Raw genomic sequence first — 19369 nt, forward strand, 5'->3', positions numbered from 1 at the left:
CCAAGCTACCAGACACAGTGCTGGGCGCCAATGCTGTTGTTTATTGCGCGGAATGGGGAGTGGGGTTAATGGGGCGCGGGGGCCGTAGTGGGCGCTGCTCCTCGGCTCGTCGGTACATTCATCGCACGGCGGGGACCCCAGCCTTGGCCCCACGCCCAGTGCAGCCAGGACGCCTGCCCCTGGTGCCAGGTGCTGGGGGTGGGAACTGCTGTGCCCACTCCCGGAGGTCACCTCAGATGCACATGGACAGGAGCAGGCCAGTTATTGCATGAGCGCGATGGGGGCAGCGGGAAGCTGAAGGCCAAGTATTGCACTTAAAAACGCTCCTCAGACGCGGCCACCTGGGAGGGCAGGGCCGGTGGGGCTCCACATCATCTTTGCGGCCAGCGGCCGGCCCCGTCCCCGTTTTACAGTTGGGGGAACTGAGGCACCGAGGTGAAGGGAGCCCCTCGCGGCCACCACCAAGGGTAGGGGCGATGGGGGTGGGCGCAGGGTGATGAGGGGGCAGCGGGGCTGGAGGGGCCGCGTGCTGCCCGCCACCCGTCGGACTAGCCTACCTACGTCCCTCTATGGCTTCTGCGCGGGTGGGCGGTCGGGCAACGGGAATGGCATGGCTTTGGTCTGAATGACGGCCCTGCCCGGCCCGTCTGGCCCGCAGGGCAGTGCGCTAGGGTCACAAATTGGATGAGAGGCGTGAGCGCGCAGAGTCCAGCGGGAGGCCGCTGGCCGCGCTGGGCGAGGCTGAGTCCCTGCGGTCTGGGCTGGGCCCCGCGGCCCGGGGGGTGGGTGCTGGCCCTAGCCTTGGCGTGGAGCTGCTGGCTGGGCGCACTGAGGTCGCGGGTCCGGGTCCAGGTGCTCCGTGGGGCAAGGAGGGCTGTGAGGCCGACAGTGGGCGTGACGCGCGGCTCAGGCGGCGTGCAGGCAGCACAGGCCCAGCGCGGGGGCCAGCAGGGGAGCTGGGAGCTCCGCTGTAGGGTGAGGTCCGCAGCGCCCGGGGGCTGGCGGGTGCGCCTGGGGGACTGGCGGCAGGGGCGGGCCCCGGTGAGGCTCCAGGGACAGCTGCGGTAGGCACCGGTGCCGGGGGAGCGCGGCGCAAGAGGCGCGGTGAGCCGAGGGCCAAGGGCCCCACAAGTGGGCGTGCCACTTGTGGGCAGAAGCTCATGGCCACTGCCTGCTGCAGTGTGGCGATGGCAGAGGTGACCTGCGGCGGCGGAGGCGGCGGGAAGAGGCCGACGCGCTGGCCCAGCTCTGCCTGCTGCACCATCTCGCGGTCATACTTGACAATCTCCTGGATGATGGCGTTCTCCTGGTTGTTGAACACGCCCGAGCTGAGGTCGTGCTGTACCTTGTGTAGCAGGATCGAGTTCTTCTTTCCTGTGGGGAGCCAGGCATCAGCGCTGCAGGGTCCAGGAGGACCCAGCGCTCTGGACAGCCCGCGGTGTAAAGCACCTACTGTGTTGTGTTCTTGCTATGTATGTCTGGCACGAGCCAGGTGCCTCCTGAATTCAGCAAACATGGGTGCCTGCTGTACACAGTGGTTACACACAGGGTGCCTGCTGTGCATATTGAGCATCCTCGGAGTACCAGAGGTGTGCAGTAAGTACACTTGGGGCACCTACTGTGTGCAGCAAACACACATAGGGTGCCTACTCTACACAAGTAGATATGGAATGCCTGGTGTATACAAGTGGTTGGCTATTGAGCACCAGTGCCTTGTACAGTCTGAGCAACTACTGTGTAAAGCAAATAGATATTGAAGGTCCACTGCATACAGTATACATGGAGCACTTCTGGCCTACAGGAAGCAGATTTTGAGCACCTGCTGTGTACAGGCTGTGTATTAAGCACCAGACACACTTTTTGGATACAGAAAATGTCAGGCCTCCTTCCCACTCGGGGTCTCTGTACCTGCCACATCCGCTCCAGGAACATACCTTTCCCCTTCTGGCCTGGCCATGCCTCCACCCTGGACACAGCATGGCTCCTCAGGGAAGCCCCCTCATCCCCTCCTCAGTGTCACACTGCGGGGCTTGTGTAATTGGCCTCAGGCGGCCTCCGGGTCCACTCCTATGCCCTGGCACACACTATAGGCACTTGAACACCGAGCAGGTGAACTGCACACTACAGGAAGCACCCCCTTCTCTTCCTTGCCAGGCAGGGTGGGTCAGCATGGTGGGGTCCCAAGGATCTGAGCCACCAGGCCATGCCCCTCCCCGCCCCACCCGGCCAGCTCACCGATGCGGTCCAGGCGGTCGATGGCCACTGTCTCAAAGGCACGCCGCATCATGGGGTACTCCTCCAGCACCTCATTGAAGTTGTCCACACTCAGTGAATAGAGGCGGCAGTAGGTGTCGGCCCGCACGCTGGCCGTGCGCCGGCCCCGTGTAAGCAGGCAGATCTCTGTGCAGGCAACAGGCCCTCAGCCGCTGGACAGCCTGCCCACTGCCCTTGCTGGGGCCACCCTGCCTGCCCTGTCGGGCCCCAAGCTCACCCCCGAAGTAGGAGCCATCAGACAGCTTCATCTCCTTGTTGCCCTTGGTGAGCACACTGACCACACCATGCTGGATGAAGTACATCTTCTTGCCCACAGTCCCCTCACGGATGATGTAGTCTCCCGGCTGGAAGACCTCGAACTTGAGCTTGGTCAGCATGGCTGTCACAAAGTTAGGGTCAGCATTGGCGAAGAGCGGCATGGAGGCCACCAGCTTGCGGCAGTTGAAGTTGACGATCTCCTGTAGGGCGGGGGGCGGGGCTGAGCTGTGGCCTGGGACCAGAGTCTTACCTTGGCCAATGAACAGCCCCTCCCACACTGGCCAAGCGAACCCGGGGACAGGCCACTGGATGTGCAGAAGCAATCAGTAACAATACACAAGGACCGTCTCTACAGGTCACCCCAGAGAGCGGAGGAAAGAGCAGGAGGTAACTCAGGGAGGCTGTTCTGCACAGCAAAAAGGCACCGCAAGCCAAGGTGAGAGACGCACAGACGTGAGGAGGGCTGTCACAGGGCCCGTGCCCTCCATGCACAGAGGCCTCCTCAGAAGGTGGGGGGGACAGGAGACAGAACACACAGAAGCCCCTGGGGCATGCGTGGTCCAGGCCAGCAAACCCGGGTGGCAGGCGCTCTGAGGGGCACCTTGCCACAGTGCCAGAGCTGTTGAGACCCAGCAGCCAGCTGCCGCCCAGGTCCCCACAGGGAGGCAGAGGCCACTGTGGCACAGCGGGACGAAGGTGTGTGAGGGGAGCCAGCCCCGGGTCCATGCCCGTGTGCTGAAGAGGAAGTAGAAGGCTGGGCCAGAGGGGCCAGCAGCACTCAGGCAGCTGGCATGGTCTTGAGTGGCTCCAGAGCTGTGTGGACACCTGACCAGGCTGCCCAGGGCGGGGGTGGCCAGCGACGGCCACCACCCAGGGTCCCGTGGGCTGGGGAGTGCTCTGAGTTAGACTCGTGGTGGCTGTGTAGCCCCCTGTGAGAACCTCTGTGGTCTGCAGGTTCTGTCCTGCAGGGAATGAGGGTGATGATGACGACCAGCGGACACGACGGTATGCCTCCCGGGAGGTCCTGCACCCCGGCCCCTTCCAGCTCCTCACCCCTCAGGGCCTCTGCCCTGTGTGCTGTCCAGCCCGGCTGGCCTCACCTCCCGTAGGGGGCTGTTGAGTTCCCCCAGGATGCTGTCCTCATCGAACATCTTGCCTTGGTAGCGGTGCTCGTAGTAGTCGTGGATCTTCTGGCGGAAGTCGGCGGGCAGCTTGTGGAAGGACATGTACTGCTCCACCTGCTTGTACTGCAGTGCAAAGGGCAGTCAGCGGCTGCCGGCCAGCACAGGCCCCCTCAGCCTGGGGGCTGCGGACCCGGAGCAACACTGATGTATGTTTCTACATTCAGCTTGCGTTTCTGGTGTCCTGAAGCATCAGTGTCAAGTGGGACCCCAGGAGGACCCTCAGGGCTGCCAGGCAATGGAGTACGGGAGGCGAGAGGGGAGGTCAGACGCTCAGCAAGGCTGTACAGCCTCAGTGCGCCCAGGCACGCTGGGCACACACTCAGCTGGACACTCGCCTGCTGCTGCCTGGGTCTGAACTCACTGAGCAGGCCGGGCCTGTCTGGCAGCCCAGCCCCTGAGACAGGGCCCCCAGCGAACTCCTGATCCCAGGTGCCCATGCCTTGGGCCTTCCCTGCCAGCCCTGGCTTCCCTGTCTTGCTCTTTCCAGGACCCACAATGTCAGCCTCCCCCAAACAGGGCACAGGGTGCAGGTGCCAGGCCCTGCTGTCCCCAAGACGGTGCCTCTAGGTGCACTTCCACCCCAACCCTGCCCGGCCACAGCTGCTCTGAGCTCAGCGGAACCCGTGACGGCAGGCGGGTGGCGGCACCAGCTCATGTTTGGGTGCAAGGCCCATAGCTTCCGGACAGCCGTGGTGCCTGGCACAGGGCCCAGCCGATCTGGCTGTCCCGGCTGGCACTGCTGGGGGCCCGCGGCTCTCAGCCAGAGCCAGTCATCAGCACAGGACAGCAGACACCTCGTGGAGTGCAGCAGCCACAGTGGAAGGCACAGCCCCAGGCCAGGTGGGCTGCACTGGGGCCCCAGCCCACTGTTCCTCAACCCTCCCTCCCCTGCTGGCCAGAGGGGAGTGGCCAGCAGCCTCGCCAGCCCTGAGGCCTGGTGTGCAGTGTCCCCAGTCACCAAGCCTCTGGGTGCCCCACCCAGCCCCAGTCCTGATGCCAGGGACTAGCCCTTCCCAGCTCCGAGCCCCTGGGCTCCTACCTCCCCAGTCACAGTGGGTGTAATGGGTCCACAATGCCCCCTGGCCTCCCCCTGGGGCCCTCTGCACAGAGCGAGAGGAGGGCACCCCCCCATCTGCCTCTTCAGGCTCCCTGGGTAGGGCTGTCCTCCCCCCTCAGACCTTCTCCTGGTACTGGCGCCTTGAAGAGTCCAGCGACTGGATGAGGGCAGTGGCGTGGCCGATGAACATGGCATAGCAGGTGGCACCCACAATCATGCTCAGCATGGTCAGCCAGATGTCCGTCATGCTCTCGGGTGCCTGCCGCCCATACCCGATGCAGAGCATGTGGCTCATGGCCTTGAAGAGCGCGAAGGAATACAGCTCGCTCCAGGAGTGGTTCTGCAAGACCAGGGTGGGCGGTTGGGGCAGCAGCACCCTGGGGAGCCCTAAGCCTCCTCCCTCCTGTGGGCACTCAGGTGGTGAGCTCCCCGTGTTCGGACGTAATCAAGAGAAGGAGACCCAGGCAGGGGACAGGTGTGTCCATGTGTCAAGGGCCTGCTGCCCCTCCTGATTCACTCCCAGAGAAACTAAGTCCCAGGGCAGCTAGACTGACGAGCACGTCTGAGAGGCCAGGAGAACATGCAAGTTCTAGGGGACAGGAGCGCTGGGGACACTGGGGCCAGAAGGTCAGAGGGCCCACTCCTGGGTGTCCTTAGTTGACCAGGCTGGGGAAGGGGGGCTGTGGGCCTGTCCAGGAAATGGAACCGCCTGTGCAGGCAGCAATTAGACAATGGGCTCCTCAGCCCAGGCTGCTGTGCCAGGCGCCGGGGAGGGGTGCCTGTGGGCTCTCCCTCTGTGTCCCTTGACCCCATCACGCCAACTGTCAATGTCCCACTGCTCTGCGTCCGGCCTAAAGCATGCCAGGCCTGTAGGTCTAGGTGCCCCTGGCCAGGGCAGGAGCCAGGCTGGCCGGGCGTCACCCTGGTTTTGCACCTACCAGGTGCCCTGGTAACAGTCAGTTACCAGGGCAGCAGGCAACAGGCACCTTGGCAGTTCCGCCCCCCACGTGCGGGCTCACCACCATGTTGTTGATGGACACCCAGCAGTTGCTGGGGAAGTCCTGCAGCATGGGCACCAGGAACTGCAGGCAGCCGTCCCAGTGGCACAGGAGCAGCATCATGCTGATGAGGTTGCAGATGCGCATCACCGCACTGGCCAGGTCATAGGTCATGTGGAAGATCTGTCGAGAGTGCAGCCCTGAGCATCTGCAGACCCTCCCCAGGGACACTGGAGCCCCCCCCCCCCGAAACCAACTCTCAGACCCACCCGCCTTCCTGGCCCCCGAGCTCCTGCAGTGAGCAAGATGGCAGGAGCGCAGAGGCAGGGCTGGGGCCGGGGGTCCAGGCGTGGGAGCAGGGAGCTGGCTTTGTCTCTGGGCCTCTGGCAGAGGATGTGGATACCTCCCGGGAGAGGGTGGAAAGGCAGGGCGTGGGAACAGACAGGTGGCCCGCTGGTGGCCTCTTCCCTTCTGTCCTTATGGCGGCAGGGGCAGCAGGGAGTGCTCTGTGGTGGACCCAGGAGCCTCCTCCCACCTGGACCTGAATCCTGCAGCCATAAGGACCAAGGGGGAAGAGGCCGCCCCCTCTCAGTCCCTGGAGGACTGTCTCCTGATGCTCCCTGCCCCAGGCCTCCCTCCTCTCCTCCCTGAACCCCCACAGCCCAGCCCGGAGCCTCCCATCGTGGCCCCGCACCCCGTAGCCCCGCAGCTTTAGCGGCCCGCCACCAAATGCCTGGCCTCCGGATCCTGGCTTCGGGCCCCTGGGTTCCTCTTGGCCTCGGCCCCGCCTCCATGCCCCTGGCCCCGCCCCCAGACCTCAGGGGCCCGCCCCCTGGAGCCCGGGGGGGGGGGGGGTCCGGGGGGTCCTCACCTCCTCCCACTGGTGGATGTAACGGATGAGCCGCGACAGGCGCAGCAGCCGCAGGAGGCTGAGGATCTTGGTGAAGCGCACGATGCGCAGGGCGCGTGCCGTCTTGTAGACCTCGGAGTCAATGCCTTTCTCCACGATGAGGAAGATGTAGTCCACCGGGATGGACGACACGAAGTCCACCACGAACCACGTGCGCAGGTACTTCTTCTTGATCTTCTCGGGGTCCAGGATGATCTCCGTGTTGTCCTCAATCACGATGCCCGTGCGGAAGTTGAGCACCAGGTCCATGAGGAAGAAGGTGTCTGAGACCACGTTGAAGACGATCCACGGGGCAGTGGTCTCGTCCTTGAAGAAGGTGATGCCCACGGGGATGATGATCAGGTTTCCCACCATGAACAGCAGCATGGTGAAGTCCCAGTAGAACCTGGGGGCGAGATGGTCGCTCAGACCAACGCCCATCGTCCAGCTCCCCGCGGCTCGGGGAAGCCTCCCTGCCCGGAGTCCCCCTCGGTGGCCTGCTCTGCCCTCCCCTTGAGGGTGCAGACGCGAAGCCCAAGAGCCGTCAGAGTAGACTAGATGTTTCACGAGATCAAAAGGGGACAATGCCTGGCCCAAGACTGGCCTTCAAGAACCATCAGGGACAGAGGAAGACGCACAGGTGGCCACCAAAGCGGGGAGGGGGCCCTGGGCATGTGGGAGGGCAGAGGGGAGCCAGGCCTGGGCCTGGAGTGCAGCTGACACCCGCCCACCTGGGCCTCCAGGCCGCACCCTGGGGGCGGGGCGGGGGGCGGGGCTAGAGGAAGGCGGGCCAGGCAGCCCCTGGACCTTCCTTTAATATAATAAATGCACATGCAAAGGCAGCCACAGGTCACTCCCGCCCTCCAGCCCCCCAGGCCAGATGCACATCCCAAGGTCAGTTCCAAGGTAGCTCCCGAGAAGCACTGGCAGAAATAGGCCTCTGCACTCAGGGACACCCACTGATGGCCAGGCATGGAGCTGAAAGTGAAGTGTCCCCTAACAGGGACACAGGCCCTCAGCTGTTGAGAAGATGCAAATCAAAACCTGTTTAAGGGAGAACTATTTGGTGGCTCCTCAAAAAAGCCAAGCACAGGGTCACCACACAACGCAGAGTCCACTTGGCATACCCTGAAGGAGGAAGCGAGGGTTCTACAGTGGCCTGACTCCACAGCCAAGGACAGTGGAGCAGGACAGTCCAAGTGTGCTGTGCATCCAGGGGTGACAGGAAAACACAGCAGGCCATTCACACAGGAACAAGGCCACAGTCTGTGACCCAGTGACAGGAGACATCCAACAGCAGTCTAGAGAGGGGATGCGGACTCATGGGAGCTTCCCTCCTGCTCACGGCTGAGTGAGACGATCTGACCCTGACAGAGCAGGTAGCTCTAAAACAGCACACCACATGTGCAGCCATGCTGTCACCATGCTGTCACCCCAGCAACTCCGGACTGACGGAGGCTGAGGCAAGAGGGGCACAGTGTTGTTTGTTTGTTGTTGCCTGGGGATGGAACCCAGGCCCTTGTGCATGCAAGGCAAGCAGTGTTCCAACTGAGCTGTATCCCCAGCCCTTTTTTAAAAAAGGATTATTGAGAGACAGGGTCTCACTGAGTCGCTTAGGACCTTGCTAAATTGCTGAGGCTGGATCTGAACCCCAAGTTCAACCATCAGTACCAACATTGTGAGAGGGTGGGGGGAGAGCAACCCCAGAAGCCTGGGGGTGTGGGGGGTGAGTGGAGCCTGAGACTGGGGTCTGAGCCCATAAGGCACCCCACGTAGATCAGGCAAAGGAGGGACTCAGATTTTCAGCTGAGGGGCTGGACACACCTAGCGTGAGGCCCTGGGTTCCATCTGCAGCACCACCAAAAAAAAAAAAAAAATGTTTGGGGACCCTTCCCCCAGACTGTGCCGGCCTCTCTCCACTCTCTCCAGGCAGGGGCTTGTGGGGCTGTCCCGGGCACCCAGGGGGCCAGCCCCTGCCGGGCTGCTGCTGCTGGTGCAGACCCATGAGCCTGCAGCTCCGGGCCCTGTGGTCAGCTCTTTGTCTGCACAGCACCTGAGGGCACAGCTGTCATCGCCACGCCTGCCCGGTGGCCCTGAGCTCCACTTCGGGGAACTGATCTCAAGGAAATCATCCAAATGGGAGAGGAAAAAATTTAGGAAGTGATTTGTACTGAGATGTTCACGACAGCTCAGTCTGTGAACGCCAAGGCTGGACAGGACCCAGCACTGTGGCAGCTGGAGCAGCCCAGTGAGCCCTGTCCAAGGACTCTGGGATGGATGGCTCCAGTCCCCAGGACCTCAGCCACGTGGAGAGGGGCTGGGCCCACGGGCCCCACACACGGCTGTGGTGGTGATGGGTCCGCAAGAGGGTGCAGGGGGCTGACACGAGTGGGATGGAGAGGGCACCTGCAACTTCAAGGTCAAAGTCAAATGACTCTGCTCCAAGGTTAGGACCTCCTCCTCCTGGACTAGACAGTGCATATGGGCTCAGACCCCAATTTGGTGCAGTGCTCACCCATAGGGTCCCAGGGTCCCAGCACCAAGCAGGACTGAGGGGCCCCACCTGCCTGCTGCTCCCCACCCTTCGGCCCCCAGAGGCCACTGTGTGGCTCGCCCGCCCTGGACCGAGAGCTGCCTGCCTTTGGATCCAGACCAGCAAGAGGAAGAGCCAAGAGCAGAGCCAAGACAAGGCCAAGGTCTAGGAGCCACCAGAGGGGCCTGGGAACAGTCCCCATGGCCCTGGGACACTGGGCACCGCGGTGGCACCTCTCATAAACTCTCTCCACTTTCTCACTGACAGCTGGGCCTGCTCAGCCAGGTGACGGGGTACAGCACCCAACCTAGGGCTGTGCCCTGTCCCTAGCCCCTGGGGTCACCTGGTGTGACCGTCTTCCCAGGCAGGGCGGCATCCCTGGGTTATAGGAGTTTGGAGCAGAGGATGTGGGACTAGAAGAGGGCTGAAGGAAGAGGAAGGCAGGGGGCCATCCCCATGGCCCCTTGTGGGGGCCTGCCTAGGACGGCCAGGATGCCCCCCAAGGGCCCAGACCCCAACCCTGGTGCTCACCAGCTGGTTGGCTTCCCAGAGAAGGCGTCAGAAGGGGAACCTGAGTTCAGGAGTGTCCCTCACCAAGGGGAAACTGAGCTGGGGCAGAGGGTGCCCGAGGCCTGCAGGATGTCCACTACAGCCCAACAGCCCACCCTGGCCTGGCTCACCCTGGGCAGGGAGGTCTGGGGACCCCACCTGCCTCTTAGCCTGTGTAGGGCTCCTGCTCCAGAAAGCAGGGCCCAAGAGGGAGGGACCTGGGTTGTGGGATCCCCATGGGTCCCCTCCCCTCTGGGGTTCTGCTGCCTTCTGTGGCCCCCGCCTTGAGCCCCACCCACCCGCCTGGAGACACAGTCAGTGCTGGCTTCCCAGGGCCCTCCTTCCTGACCAGGGCATTCACTGACCAGGGCCAGTCAGCTCTCCAGGGATTCTCAGCAAGAACCTGAATGACCACAGTTAAACCCTGTTTCAAAAATCAGGGAGCTGGGCCCAGAGACTCACACCTGTAATCCTAGTGCTCAGGAGGCTGAGGCAGGAGGCTCTGAAGTTCAAGACCAGTCTCAGCAACTTAGGGAGGCCCTAAGCAACTTAAATCCTGTCTCAAAATAAAAAAATAAAAGAGGCTGGGAATGTAACTCAGTGATAAGGGACCCCTGGGTCTATTCCCCAGTACCAAAAAAAAGAAAAAAGAAAAAGCAGCAAAATCGAAGACATGTAACATTTGTCTTCAACTCTTAGAAATATTCCTTAAAATTGTTTCTCCCTATTTAAGTTCAAGATTGTTTTAATTCAATTGCTTTAAGTTTTTATGATTATCTATTGATATTAAGAATGGTGGGCTGGGGTTGGGGCTCAGCAGCAGAGCACTGGCCGGGCATGCGTGAGGCCCTGGGTTCAATGCTCAACACCGCATAAAATAAATGAATAAAGTTTTTCTTTTAATATGTTTATTTTTTAGTTTTAGGTGGACACAATATCTTTATTTTATTTTTATGTGGTGCTGGGGATCGAACCCAGTGCCTCACGCATGCTAGGTGAGCGCTCTACCACTTGAGCCACATCCCCAGCCCCATGAATAAAGTTTAAAAAAAATTAAAATTTTTTTTAAAATGTGGTACTGGATGTAAAAAGTCCACGGGGCTCCATGGTACTTGCCCATAATTCCAGCACAAGGTAGAGGATCACCAGCACAAGGCCAGCCTCAGCAATTGAGCGAGACCCTGTCTCAAAATAAAAATGAGAAGGGCAGGGGGTGCAACTCGGCGGTAAAGCGCCCAGTGCCAAAAAATAAATAAATAAATAAAAGTCACCCCCAGCAAATACAGCCGCGGAGGAGGCCCGGCCGCTGCCCTGCCCAGCTGCCGGGTCCCAGGCCCACCCGCGCCCGCTGGCCGCTGGCCTGGGCTCAGCTTCCCGTGATCACGCTCCGCCCTCCACAGTCACAATGGGAAACTGAGGTCCCTCAGCGGAGCGGTGGGAGGGCTCTGCCAGCACATCTGCAGCCCCCGCTGGAGCAGGGCCCTGAGGCTTGAGGTCAGGGCTGGGTGGACCGGCGAGGCTGAAGCACCCTAGTCTGTTTCCCCAGTGTCTACACATGTGGTCAGAAGTGGTGCCCAGGCAGAGAAGAGCAGGTGCAAAGGCCCTGAGGCCATCATGGGGTCCTGGCACAGGAGGCAAGAGGTTTGAATGACTGGGAAGGACCAGGCAGGAGCTGTCAGCCAAAGGCCAGGCAAGGCAAGCAGTGGGAGGAGAGGGACCGGGCTGCTGGCAGCAGGTGGGCTGACTTTCAGGGCTGACCGGCAGGTGTGTTAAGGGGGATGGTGCAGGCTCTGGCCTGAGCCTGGGCTTGCAGGAAGGGCCTCGGCCGCGTTCCCCTGGGGTCCCAGCCAGGCACTGAAGCAGCCACCCGACTCCTGGCCACAGCTTCTCCTTCCTCACCAGAGGCGGCCTGGGCCCAGTGCCCCAGTGGGGGCTGCTGCCCACCTGGGCATGGGACCCCCACCCCACCCTGCTCACCACTGGGCCATGTGGGTTTAGGGTGCAGGTGTTCATCTTCCAGGACTTGCAGAGCAAGAGGCACCAGACCTGACCTGCTGACCCACTGGCTATGGTGGGGGGATGGGCTCATGCTCTGGGGGACCCCAGGGGAAGAAGGCAGCAGGTCTTGGCTTGGCCTGAAGCCCCCCCAGGGCCTCCCCTCAGCCAGTCCTTCCAGGAGCATCTGGAGCACAGAGCTGAAGACCTGAGGGGCAGCAGGAGTGGCCGCAGTTAGACCTCCGAGGCACTTACAGTTTGGGAGTCAGAGGGAAGTGGAAAGGGAGTCACACCTGGACCACTGTTCTCTAGGGGCAAGTGGACACCCCCAGGCCACAGCTCCTGGGGACCAACTTCCACCTGTCCTCCAGGCTGCCTCTCGCCCAGAGACTGTCACAGAAGAGCAGGGAGGGAAATGTCCCCCGGGCCAGTCCCGGTGCCGCCTGCTGCCCTGCCCGTCAGAGGTCTGTGTGCCCTCTCTTCTGCTTGCCACTCTGTGCACTTGGGAACCAGGTGCAGGTGAAGGGCAGGGGTGAACCGCAGTCCTCAAAGGCTCTCCCTGTCACCTTGGAGGAGGGGCTGAGCCCAACGCGGCCCCAGTGTGGTGTGACAGAGGGAAATGAGATCTCCCGACGCCCCTCCAACTGCTTCTCCTCAGAAGCCCCCAGACATCTCTGGGGCATCTGTGCTGGGCACCAGGTCTACACTGCTGGATGCTGGCCCTGGGCTTTCACAGGGTGGACCTGTCCAGCAGTGAGCCTCCAGATCTGCTGGTGTCTGCCTGGCGTCCATGTTCTTTGCTAACATGTCCTAGGTGCCCACTCAGTGCCAGCCCCTGACATGACAGGCTGGGGCCTGGAGGGAGCCCACTCGGCAGGGGGCTGCTGCTCCCCAGAGCGCAGGGCTCAAGGCTGTGAGGTTGGACTGTGGCCGTCAGAGCCCCATGCCTCCTCCTACACTTGGAGTGATGCAGGCCGGGAGGCCAGAGGGGACCCCAGGGACAGCTCACGCCGGGCTGCCAGCTCATGCCCTGCCCCGGCCCCAGGTCCTACCTCCCTAGGTGGGCACCTTCCCCCTCCCAGCGTAGGCAGAGGGCTGCTCCAGCTCTTCACCACACTGACTGCCGTCTCGGGGCTGGGGACAGACCCATCAGGGCCCCAAGCCAAGTTGGGAAGCGGAGGAAGTGAGAGGTAGGGAGCCTGGGCAGTGAACGTGGCCCCTGCCCACGCTGTTCCTAGGTATGCCCACCAGCCACCCAGGTGCTCCTGAGGTCCACAGCAATCTCCCTGGGGCCTGTGGACTTCCTCGTCTGACCTCGGTAACATGGACATCACTAAACGGACACCGGCAGGTCCTCCATCAGGGCGCAGGCAGCTGCTCTGGGCGAGGTGCCCAGTGTCAGTCCCCAGGTTGAATCAGAAGGGCCTGGAAGGGGCACAGGTCCCCAGAGAGTGGAAATCAGGCAGTGCCCATAGGTGCTCCCAGCTTTAATCCTGCGCTGATGCGACCCTTAGAGTCCCAACAGCAGGCCAGGCTCCACCTTGCTTGCGCCTCAGGGACCCCCCACCCGGTCACTGTTCACTGGCCTGTGAACCTCTCCCTAGTCCAGAGTGCAGAGCAGGCCAGGCCTGCCCAGGGTCCTGCAAGCAACTGTACCCTCAGTGGACTCGTGGGGGCAGCCCAACTCCTCCAGCAAACTTCCTCCATTTCCAAATTCTCCTCACCAGGGTCAGCCTGGAGACCACTGGTCAGCAGGCCGCGGGGTGCCAGTGGTGCCGAGGCCGAGGAACCTGGGCAGCGGGTCCCTGCAGCCCTCTCTCCCACCTGCTGTGCCCCCAATGCTTCTGTCTGGCATAAGTCCTTGGTCACAGTGGGGCCAGGCAGACCGGCGGCCCTTACGGGAGGCAGCAACGCCGTCCTGTGTCGCTGTCCCATTTTGCAGGTAAGAACAATGAGGAGTCCTTGATCCAAACTCTCCGGGCCTGGGCAGCGAGCAGCATGCCAGCATTCCCTGCGTGGAGGCTGGAGGGTCCCAGCCCCCGCCCCCAAGCCCAGGCTGAGGACCCTCACAGCTCCGCAAGATCTCTTTCTTCCAGTCTCTGACAACTGGAGAAACAGAGCTAGAGTCACACAAGTCAGGAGCAGACGTTGGAGGTTTGGAGGGGACAGGGAAAGGGAGAGCCCCACAGCCCTTTCCGCCTAGCTCTGGGGTTCCAGGAGTAAATGGAGAACCCCAGTCCTGACGGAGGAGAGACTAAAATGGGAGCTCAGGCAGCTCCCGGGCCAGGCGCTGTCCGCGGTGCTGAAACCTCTGGCCAGCGAGCCTGCGATGGTAGGTCGCTCAGGTCTACACCTCTACCACCGTACTCTCGCCCCACCCAAGAACGCACTCCCGCACACCCTGCACATCGTCACCACAACATCCACCCTAACACAGGTCTCAGTGACCACCAGACACACCCCTGGGGACACGCCTCCCCTAGATCACCAGACACACGCCCCCAGGACCCCCGCCCCGTCACTGTTCATGTTCACACTCGCGCGACCTGCAGTGACACGCACTGTCCACTCTCTCCGGCCACACAAAGCACGCTCAGGAAAGACTGCAAGCACACGGGGCCGTGGCCCTGCCCTAAGGCTCTCCACGCATTAACTGGTTCAACCCAAGCCACCATCTACGTACCCACAGACACAGGGGAACACCGTGCAGGGGGTCGGCGGGATACACAACCTGCGGACCCTCACCCGTTTTGCGCCCCCTTCCAGGCTACCCAGACACGCCCGTCCAGCGGCTCAGGTGGAGACGGTAGGAGCACTCCGTGACCGTCTAACCCCTTCCCAGCAGGTCTCGCCCGGGCGCGTCCTTCCCGGGCGCCCTTCCCTCCCTCCTTCCTCCCTCTCCACTGCCTCATCCGCGCCCACGTTCCCCTCTATTCGTCCTCTCCGCCCCTCCGCGCTTAGACCCTGGCCTGTGGCCCGCTGCCTGAGCCATCAAACCTGCCGCAAGGCTGTGCGGGGGATGTCAGGGCGCGTGGGAGAGGGCGCGCCGGGGTCACTGGGGAGCCCACGCACGCCCCTCAGGCGCCCCAAGGGCGGAGCCTCTCGCTCCGCGGTCACTCTGGGGCGGGCCCCAGGCACGCCCGAAGTCACCGAGGGCCCCCCTCCGAGGTCACCGGCCGAACGCGCCGCCCCGCCCTCCCGGGCGCTCCAAGGACGGCCCCCGCGTGCGCCGCTCTTCGGGCCCCTCGGCGACGGCCGGCTCCTCCCGAAGGCGGTACCTGAAGTCACTGTACGGGTGGATGATCCAGGCCCCCGCCGATTTCACGCGCTCCTGCTCGCGCTCCACCGCCTTCTGGCTGCCGAACATCCGCAGCGAGAACTTGTTGACGCCGGGCTGCAGGAGCGCGCCGAACTGGCGCTGCAGGAAGCTGGCCTGGCTGCCGCGAGGTTCCCCTGCCGGGCCCGCCTCCTCGCTGCCTGCCTCGTCCGCCGGCCCCGCCGCGCCCGGCGCCGCCGCGGGCCCCGAGGCCGCCCCGCGGCACGAGAACGACACCTTGGGGCCGCGCGCTGGGCCCTCGGGACCCGCGGGGCTGCACTGCGGATCGCCGCGCCCGCACTCGCCGTTTGGGCTGCCCTTGGCGGCGCCGGGGGTACCCGGGCGCCCGCAAGAGCTATCGCGGCTGCGGAGCCGGGCGCGCGGGCCGCCCTCGTCCGCCGCCTCGGGGGGCGCCGCCTCGGCCCGCGGCGGCTGCTGCTGGGGAGCGGGCGCAGGGCCTGGGGGCGGCGCAGGCGGCGGCGGCGGCGGCGGCTGCTGCTGGGGGGGCGCGGGCGGCGGCGGCGGCGGCGGCCCCGGCGCAGGGGTCGTGCCCGGGCTCTCCCCGGGCCGCCCGCCGCCCCCGCGCGCGTCCATGGCGAGGCGGCGCCGGGCAGTGCGGAGCGGAGCCGCCGCCGCCGCCGCCGGCCCGAGCCCGAGGGAGGGGGGAGGCGGAGGCGGGGCGGGGCGGAGCCGAGGGGGGCGGAGCCTCGACCGCGGGGGAGGGGCGGGGGCGCGTGCCCCGCCTCCACCTGAGCCCCCAGCCCGAGCGCTCCAACCCCGCGGCGCCGGGGAAACTGAGGCTCGGGGCGGCGAGTGGCCCAGGGTCAGGCGGCTCTAGGCTTTGGAGGCGCGCCCAGACCTCACCTCAGAGGGGAAACAGGCTCCCGAGATGGAAGGACGTGCCCAAGGTCACCAAGCCCAGCCTGTGGGCCGGGGCCTCTGCGCGCGACCTCGGGGACGCTCTTCCCAGCGCCTCAGGCTCACCTCTGTATGGAGGTGATGCTGGTCCCAGAGACTCAGCCGCCCCCGCGCTGGTGCCAGCCTCTCTCCTTTCCCCAGATGGAGATTTCCTTAATAAAAGATTGCTTGTAAAGGCCACCAAGACCCTGGCTCTGTCGCCTGTGGGCACTGGACAAAGGCCCTTGAACGTGCGTGGGGAGCTCCCTGCAGAGTTGTGATCAGTTTTGCGGGGCTGGCAGACCCATGCTCATCCCCTCTCCTGTGTCAGCTTGTGAGAAACCGAGGTAGAGTCCTGCAGGAAGAGGTCAATAGAGCCATCTGAGGGTGCTGTCTGCCCTAATCCCAAATGGTGCTCTGGAGCTGGGGGGGGGGGCTCCCATGAGTCTGGTGGGTTTAGTTCTCCATTGCTTCCCCCCAGAGGGGAAGCCCTTTCGCCCCAGCCGGCTCTGCGAGGTCACGTGGGCCTGGCCCGAGTTCCCCACTCTGCCCCAGCTCCACTAGAGAGTGGGGGAGACAGCAATGAGACGGAGTTGGGTGAGGAGAGTGGAGAGAGGAAAGCAGCCCCTAAGGAAGGGAGGGTTTGGAAATGGTGGGGGCTCTGCTGCCTGGGACCCTCTTAGATGCCCTTGGACCTCCTGAACCCTCCTACCTCCAACCCTCCTGGACCCTCTGGATTTTACGATGTTCCTGGCTTGATGTCACATTGGACAGTGACACTGCCTGCCCTCCTCCCTCTGGGACATTGAGGCCAGGAGGGTGCAGATGTGTCCTGTCAGGTCCACAGCAGGTGTACATGAAAGGCCTGCCCCCCTGCTTATCCCTTCTGACAGTGGGTGTGCTGAGCCCCCTCTCAACCCTGCCAGGCTACCCAGACCTGAGGACCCCCATGTCACCCCCAACAGGCAAGCAGTGCCAGGCTGCAGGCTGCCCCAGGCAGATGCATGTTCTGGCTGAAGGGGGCTCTTTTATGTTCACCCTGGGAAGATGTCAGGCTGGGCACGTTGCCAGAGCCTGGGCTTGCCGCTGTGCATGCAGAGGAGGCAGGCCTGGCTGCCAGGGGGCCACCGTGCCTGGCAGTGGATGAGGCTGATGGACCCCACTCCTGCCCATGATTCACAAAGGATTCTGGGACTTGGGGGCCCCAACCCCTTTCTGAGCCTGGGGTCCTGGTCACTAGGTCCTGGCAACTCCTCCCCACCCATGGCCCCCACCCTAGGCTGGGCATCAGCAGCAAATTCCAGGACAGCCTCAGCTTCCCACACCCACACTGACCTCCTGCCCAGGGCAGAGAACTCTGCGCTTATCTATTTATTTAAGAAATACTCATTAAGCTCTTGACCCTGGGACTGAGATTCAGAGTGGGGCCCATGGCCAGGCAGAGGAGACACAATAAACACCAAGAATGCAAGCTTTCAAAGTCTCCTGTTGTCCACTGGCAGAAACTCCAGCCCGCGGGTCGCGCCCAGGGGTATCCAGGAAAGCCCGAAGCAGAAGGAACAGTGCCAGCAGGCAAAGGCCGAGGCTAGCCGAGCTTGGATGAGGAGCAGGGAGCCACACTGACCCCTGTGTAGTTCACACTGCCTGCTGCCTGAACCCCCTGGCTCCCCATTGCCTTTGGAAGAAAACTCCATGCCCCTGGATTCCTGGTTCCTGGGACTGGTGTTCCCACCACTGGAGGTCAGGCCTCCTCCCCGCTGAGCCTCCAGGGCCTCTGCCGTGCGGCTCTTGGGTTCCCTCTGCTGCCCCCTTCACAGCACTTCAGAACCCCACCCACAGGTCCAGGCCTGAGGCTGGATGGAAGCTCAGAGGCCTTTTGAGTAGGAAGGAAGGTTCTGCCCAGGGCTAGGCTGTGGCTCAGCAGTGGCTCAGCAGTGGAGCACCCGCCCAGCATGGGGATCCATCCACAGGACCACAGAAAGATAAATACAGGGACTGTGTCCACCAACAACTAAGAAACCATTAAAAATTAAGGAAAGGGAGGGTTATGACCAGAGAGTTATGCAGGAAACCCACCCTGCAATCTGCACATGTCCCAGCCTCTGCCTGGCTGGACTGGGCCCAGGTTTACCATGGGGGAGTGTAGGTTTGGGAAGGGCAACACCCACAGCTCTGAGGGCGGGTGACGGACGTGGCTGGCTGCAGCACCCCAGTCTGTTTCCCCAGTGTCTACACAAGGAGGGGCTCTGGTGCTGTCCACCTGGCATTTGCTCAGGTTTTCTGTCCTGCAAGGTAAGAGAGACCAATGTCTGGGGACTCCCTCCTCCAGCCAGTTCTGCTTCAGGGCTCCTGACCCCTCCACTGTGCCCGCCACAGCAGGTGGCCCCAGGCCCCTTCCTTGACAGGCTGGAAGGCATCATCCCATCCAGGCCTCAGTGCCCGAAGGCTTCAAGATGGCAGGAACCCAGCAGGGGCTGGGAGGGCAGCTGTCCTCAGAACCCTCACAGGCGGTGGGTAAGCACAGGAGGGGCCGGAGGAGCCAGCAGCGGTGGAATCCAGCCCCATGAATGAGCCCTTGTCTGTGCAAGGCCGCCAGGCCCTGCCCCTCTGCCCACTGGGGGCTGGGACTCCTGGGACCCTGCAGCCGTTTCCGGAAGGTTCCAAGCGTGCAGTTCGCTTGGTGCTGTGGCTTCCCCACTTCATCCCTGGGAAACTGGCAGGCTTCACAGTGCTGCAGCCACACCTAGTAATGGCCTGGTGCTGGCCAGGACTGGCAGAACGTCTGCTGGGCAGCACACAGGGAGCACATGGGCACAAGGGCCCTGGTGAGCGGGCCCACCCTCACCTCTATGCACTCCCCCAGGATCTGTGGACGCTCACAGGCTCACTGAGCCAGTCTGGTGTAGAAGGGATAGTACCTGGCCCCCAGTGAAACAGCCCCAAGGAGGAGGGCTGAGCTGGGCATTGTCCCCAGGTGGGGGCCATCCAGCCTAGGCGTACCACAGGCACCAGTGCCCCTAGTGGGCACCCCTGTGCACAAGTACCAGGTTCTGCCTGGGACTCCAGGCCTCAGGTAAAGATCCAGGTGGGTCCAGCCCTAGATGTGTGCAGGCCAGGTGGCCAGGGGCCCAGGCAGGCGGGCCCCGCCACCAGCTGACCCTCTGGGTGAGGCACTCTTGTGCTCTGGCAGGCCTGGTTGGTGTGTGTGGCCCTCTGGTGGTAGTGGAGGGAAGGGCCGGGTGCATCCCAGAGCACCCTGGGCTCTAGGGCCCATCCCAGGGCTGCCCATTTGCCTCAGGAACGGGCCAGGGGCCAGGGTTTTCCTGTTTCTCTGAAACTGACCGGGCTCCTGCTTCTCTGGGAACCTGAGAAGGGTGTCGCCCCTGCTGGCCCAGCTGAAGGGCGGAGCTGTGCTCTGG

General features: G+C 63.1%; 1 protein-coding gene across 1 annotated transcript; it reads right to left on the reverse strand.

Annotated features, from left to right (window-relative positions):
* Positions 1-21: 21 nt before the first annotated feature.
* Hcn2 (hyperpolarization activated cyclic nucleotide gated potassium and sodium channel 2) lies at positions 22-15647 on the reverse strand. Its single transcript, XM_046444432.1, has 8 exons — positions 15016-15647; positions 6643-7066; positions 5793-5954; positions 4895-5113; positions 3633-3779; positions 2492-2732; positions 2236-2400; positions 22-1374 (listed from the first exon to the last, which is right to left on the reverse strand). Exons 1-8 carry the CDS (start codon positions 15645-15647, stop codon positions 674-676), a joined length of 2691 nt encoding a protein of 896 aa, XP_046300388.1. The 3' UTR covers positions 22-673.
* Positions 15648-19369: the final 3722 nt, after the last annotated feature.

Source organism: Marmota monax, unplaced genomic scaffold (genome assembly GCF_021218885.2).
Source record: "Marmota monax isolate L192 unplaced genomic scaffold, Marmota_monax_Labrador192_F-V1.1 WCK01_AAM20220418_F8-fsc00102, whole genome shotgun sequence".
Lineage (NCBI taxonomy): Eukaryota > Metazoa > Chordata > Mammalia > Rodentia > Sciuridae > Marmota > Marmota monax.

Excerpts from the sequence above, each read along its gene's own strand:
- Hcn2 (XM_046444432.1), bottom strand. The coding sequence starts at position 15,647 with ATGGACGCGCGCGGGGGCGGCGGGCGGCCCGGGGAGAGCCCGGGCACG. Across the intron at positions 5,955-6,642 it reads ACATCCACCAGTGGGAGGAG|ATCTTCCACATGACCTATGA; the intron begins GTGAGGACCCCC and ends CACTCTCGACAG. Across the intron at positions 3,780-4,894 it reads GGCGCCAGTACCAGGAGAAG|TACAAGCAGGTGGAGCAGTA; the intron begins GTCTGAGGGGGG and ends TTTGCACTGCAG.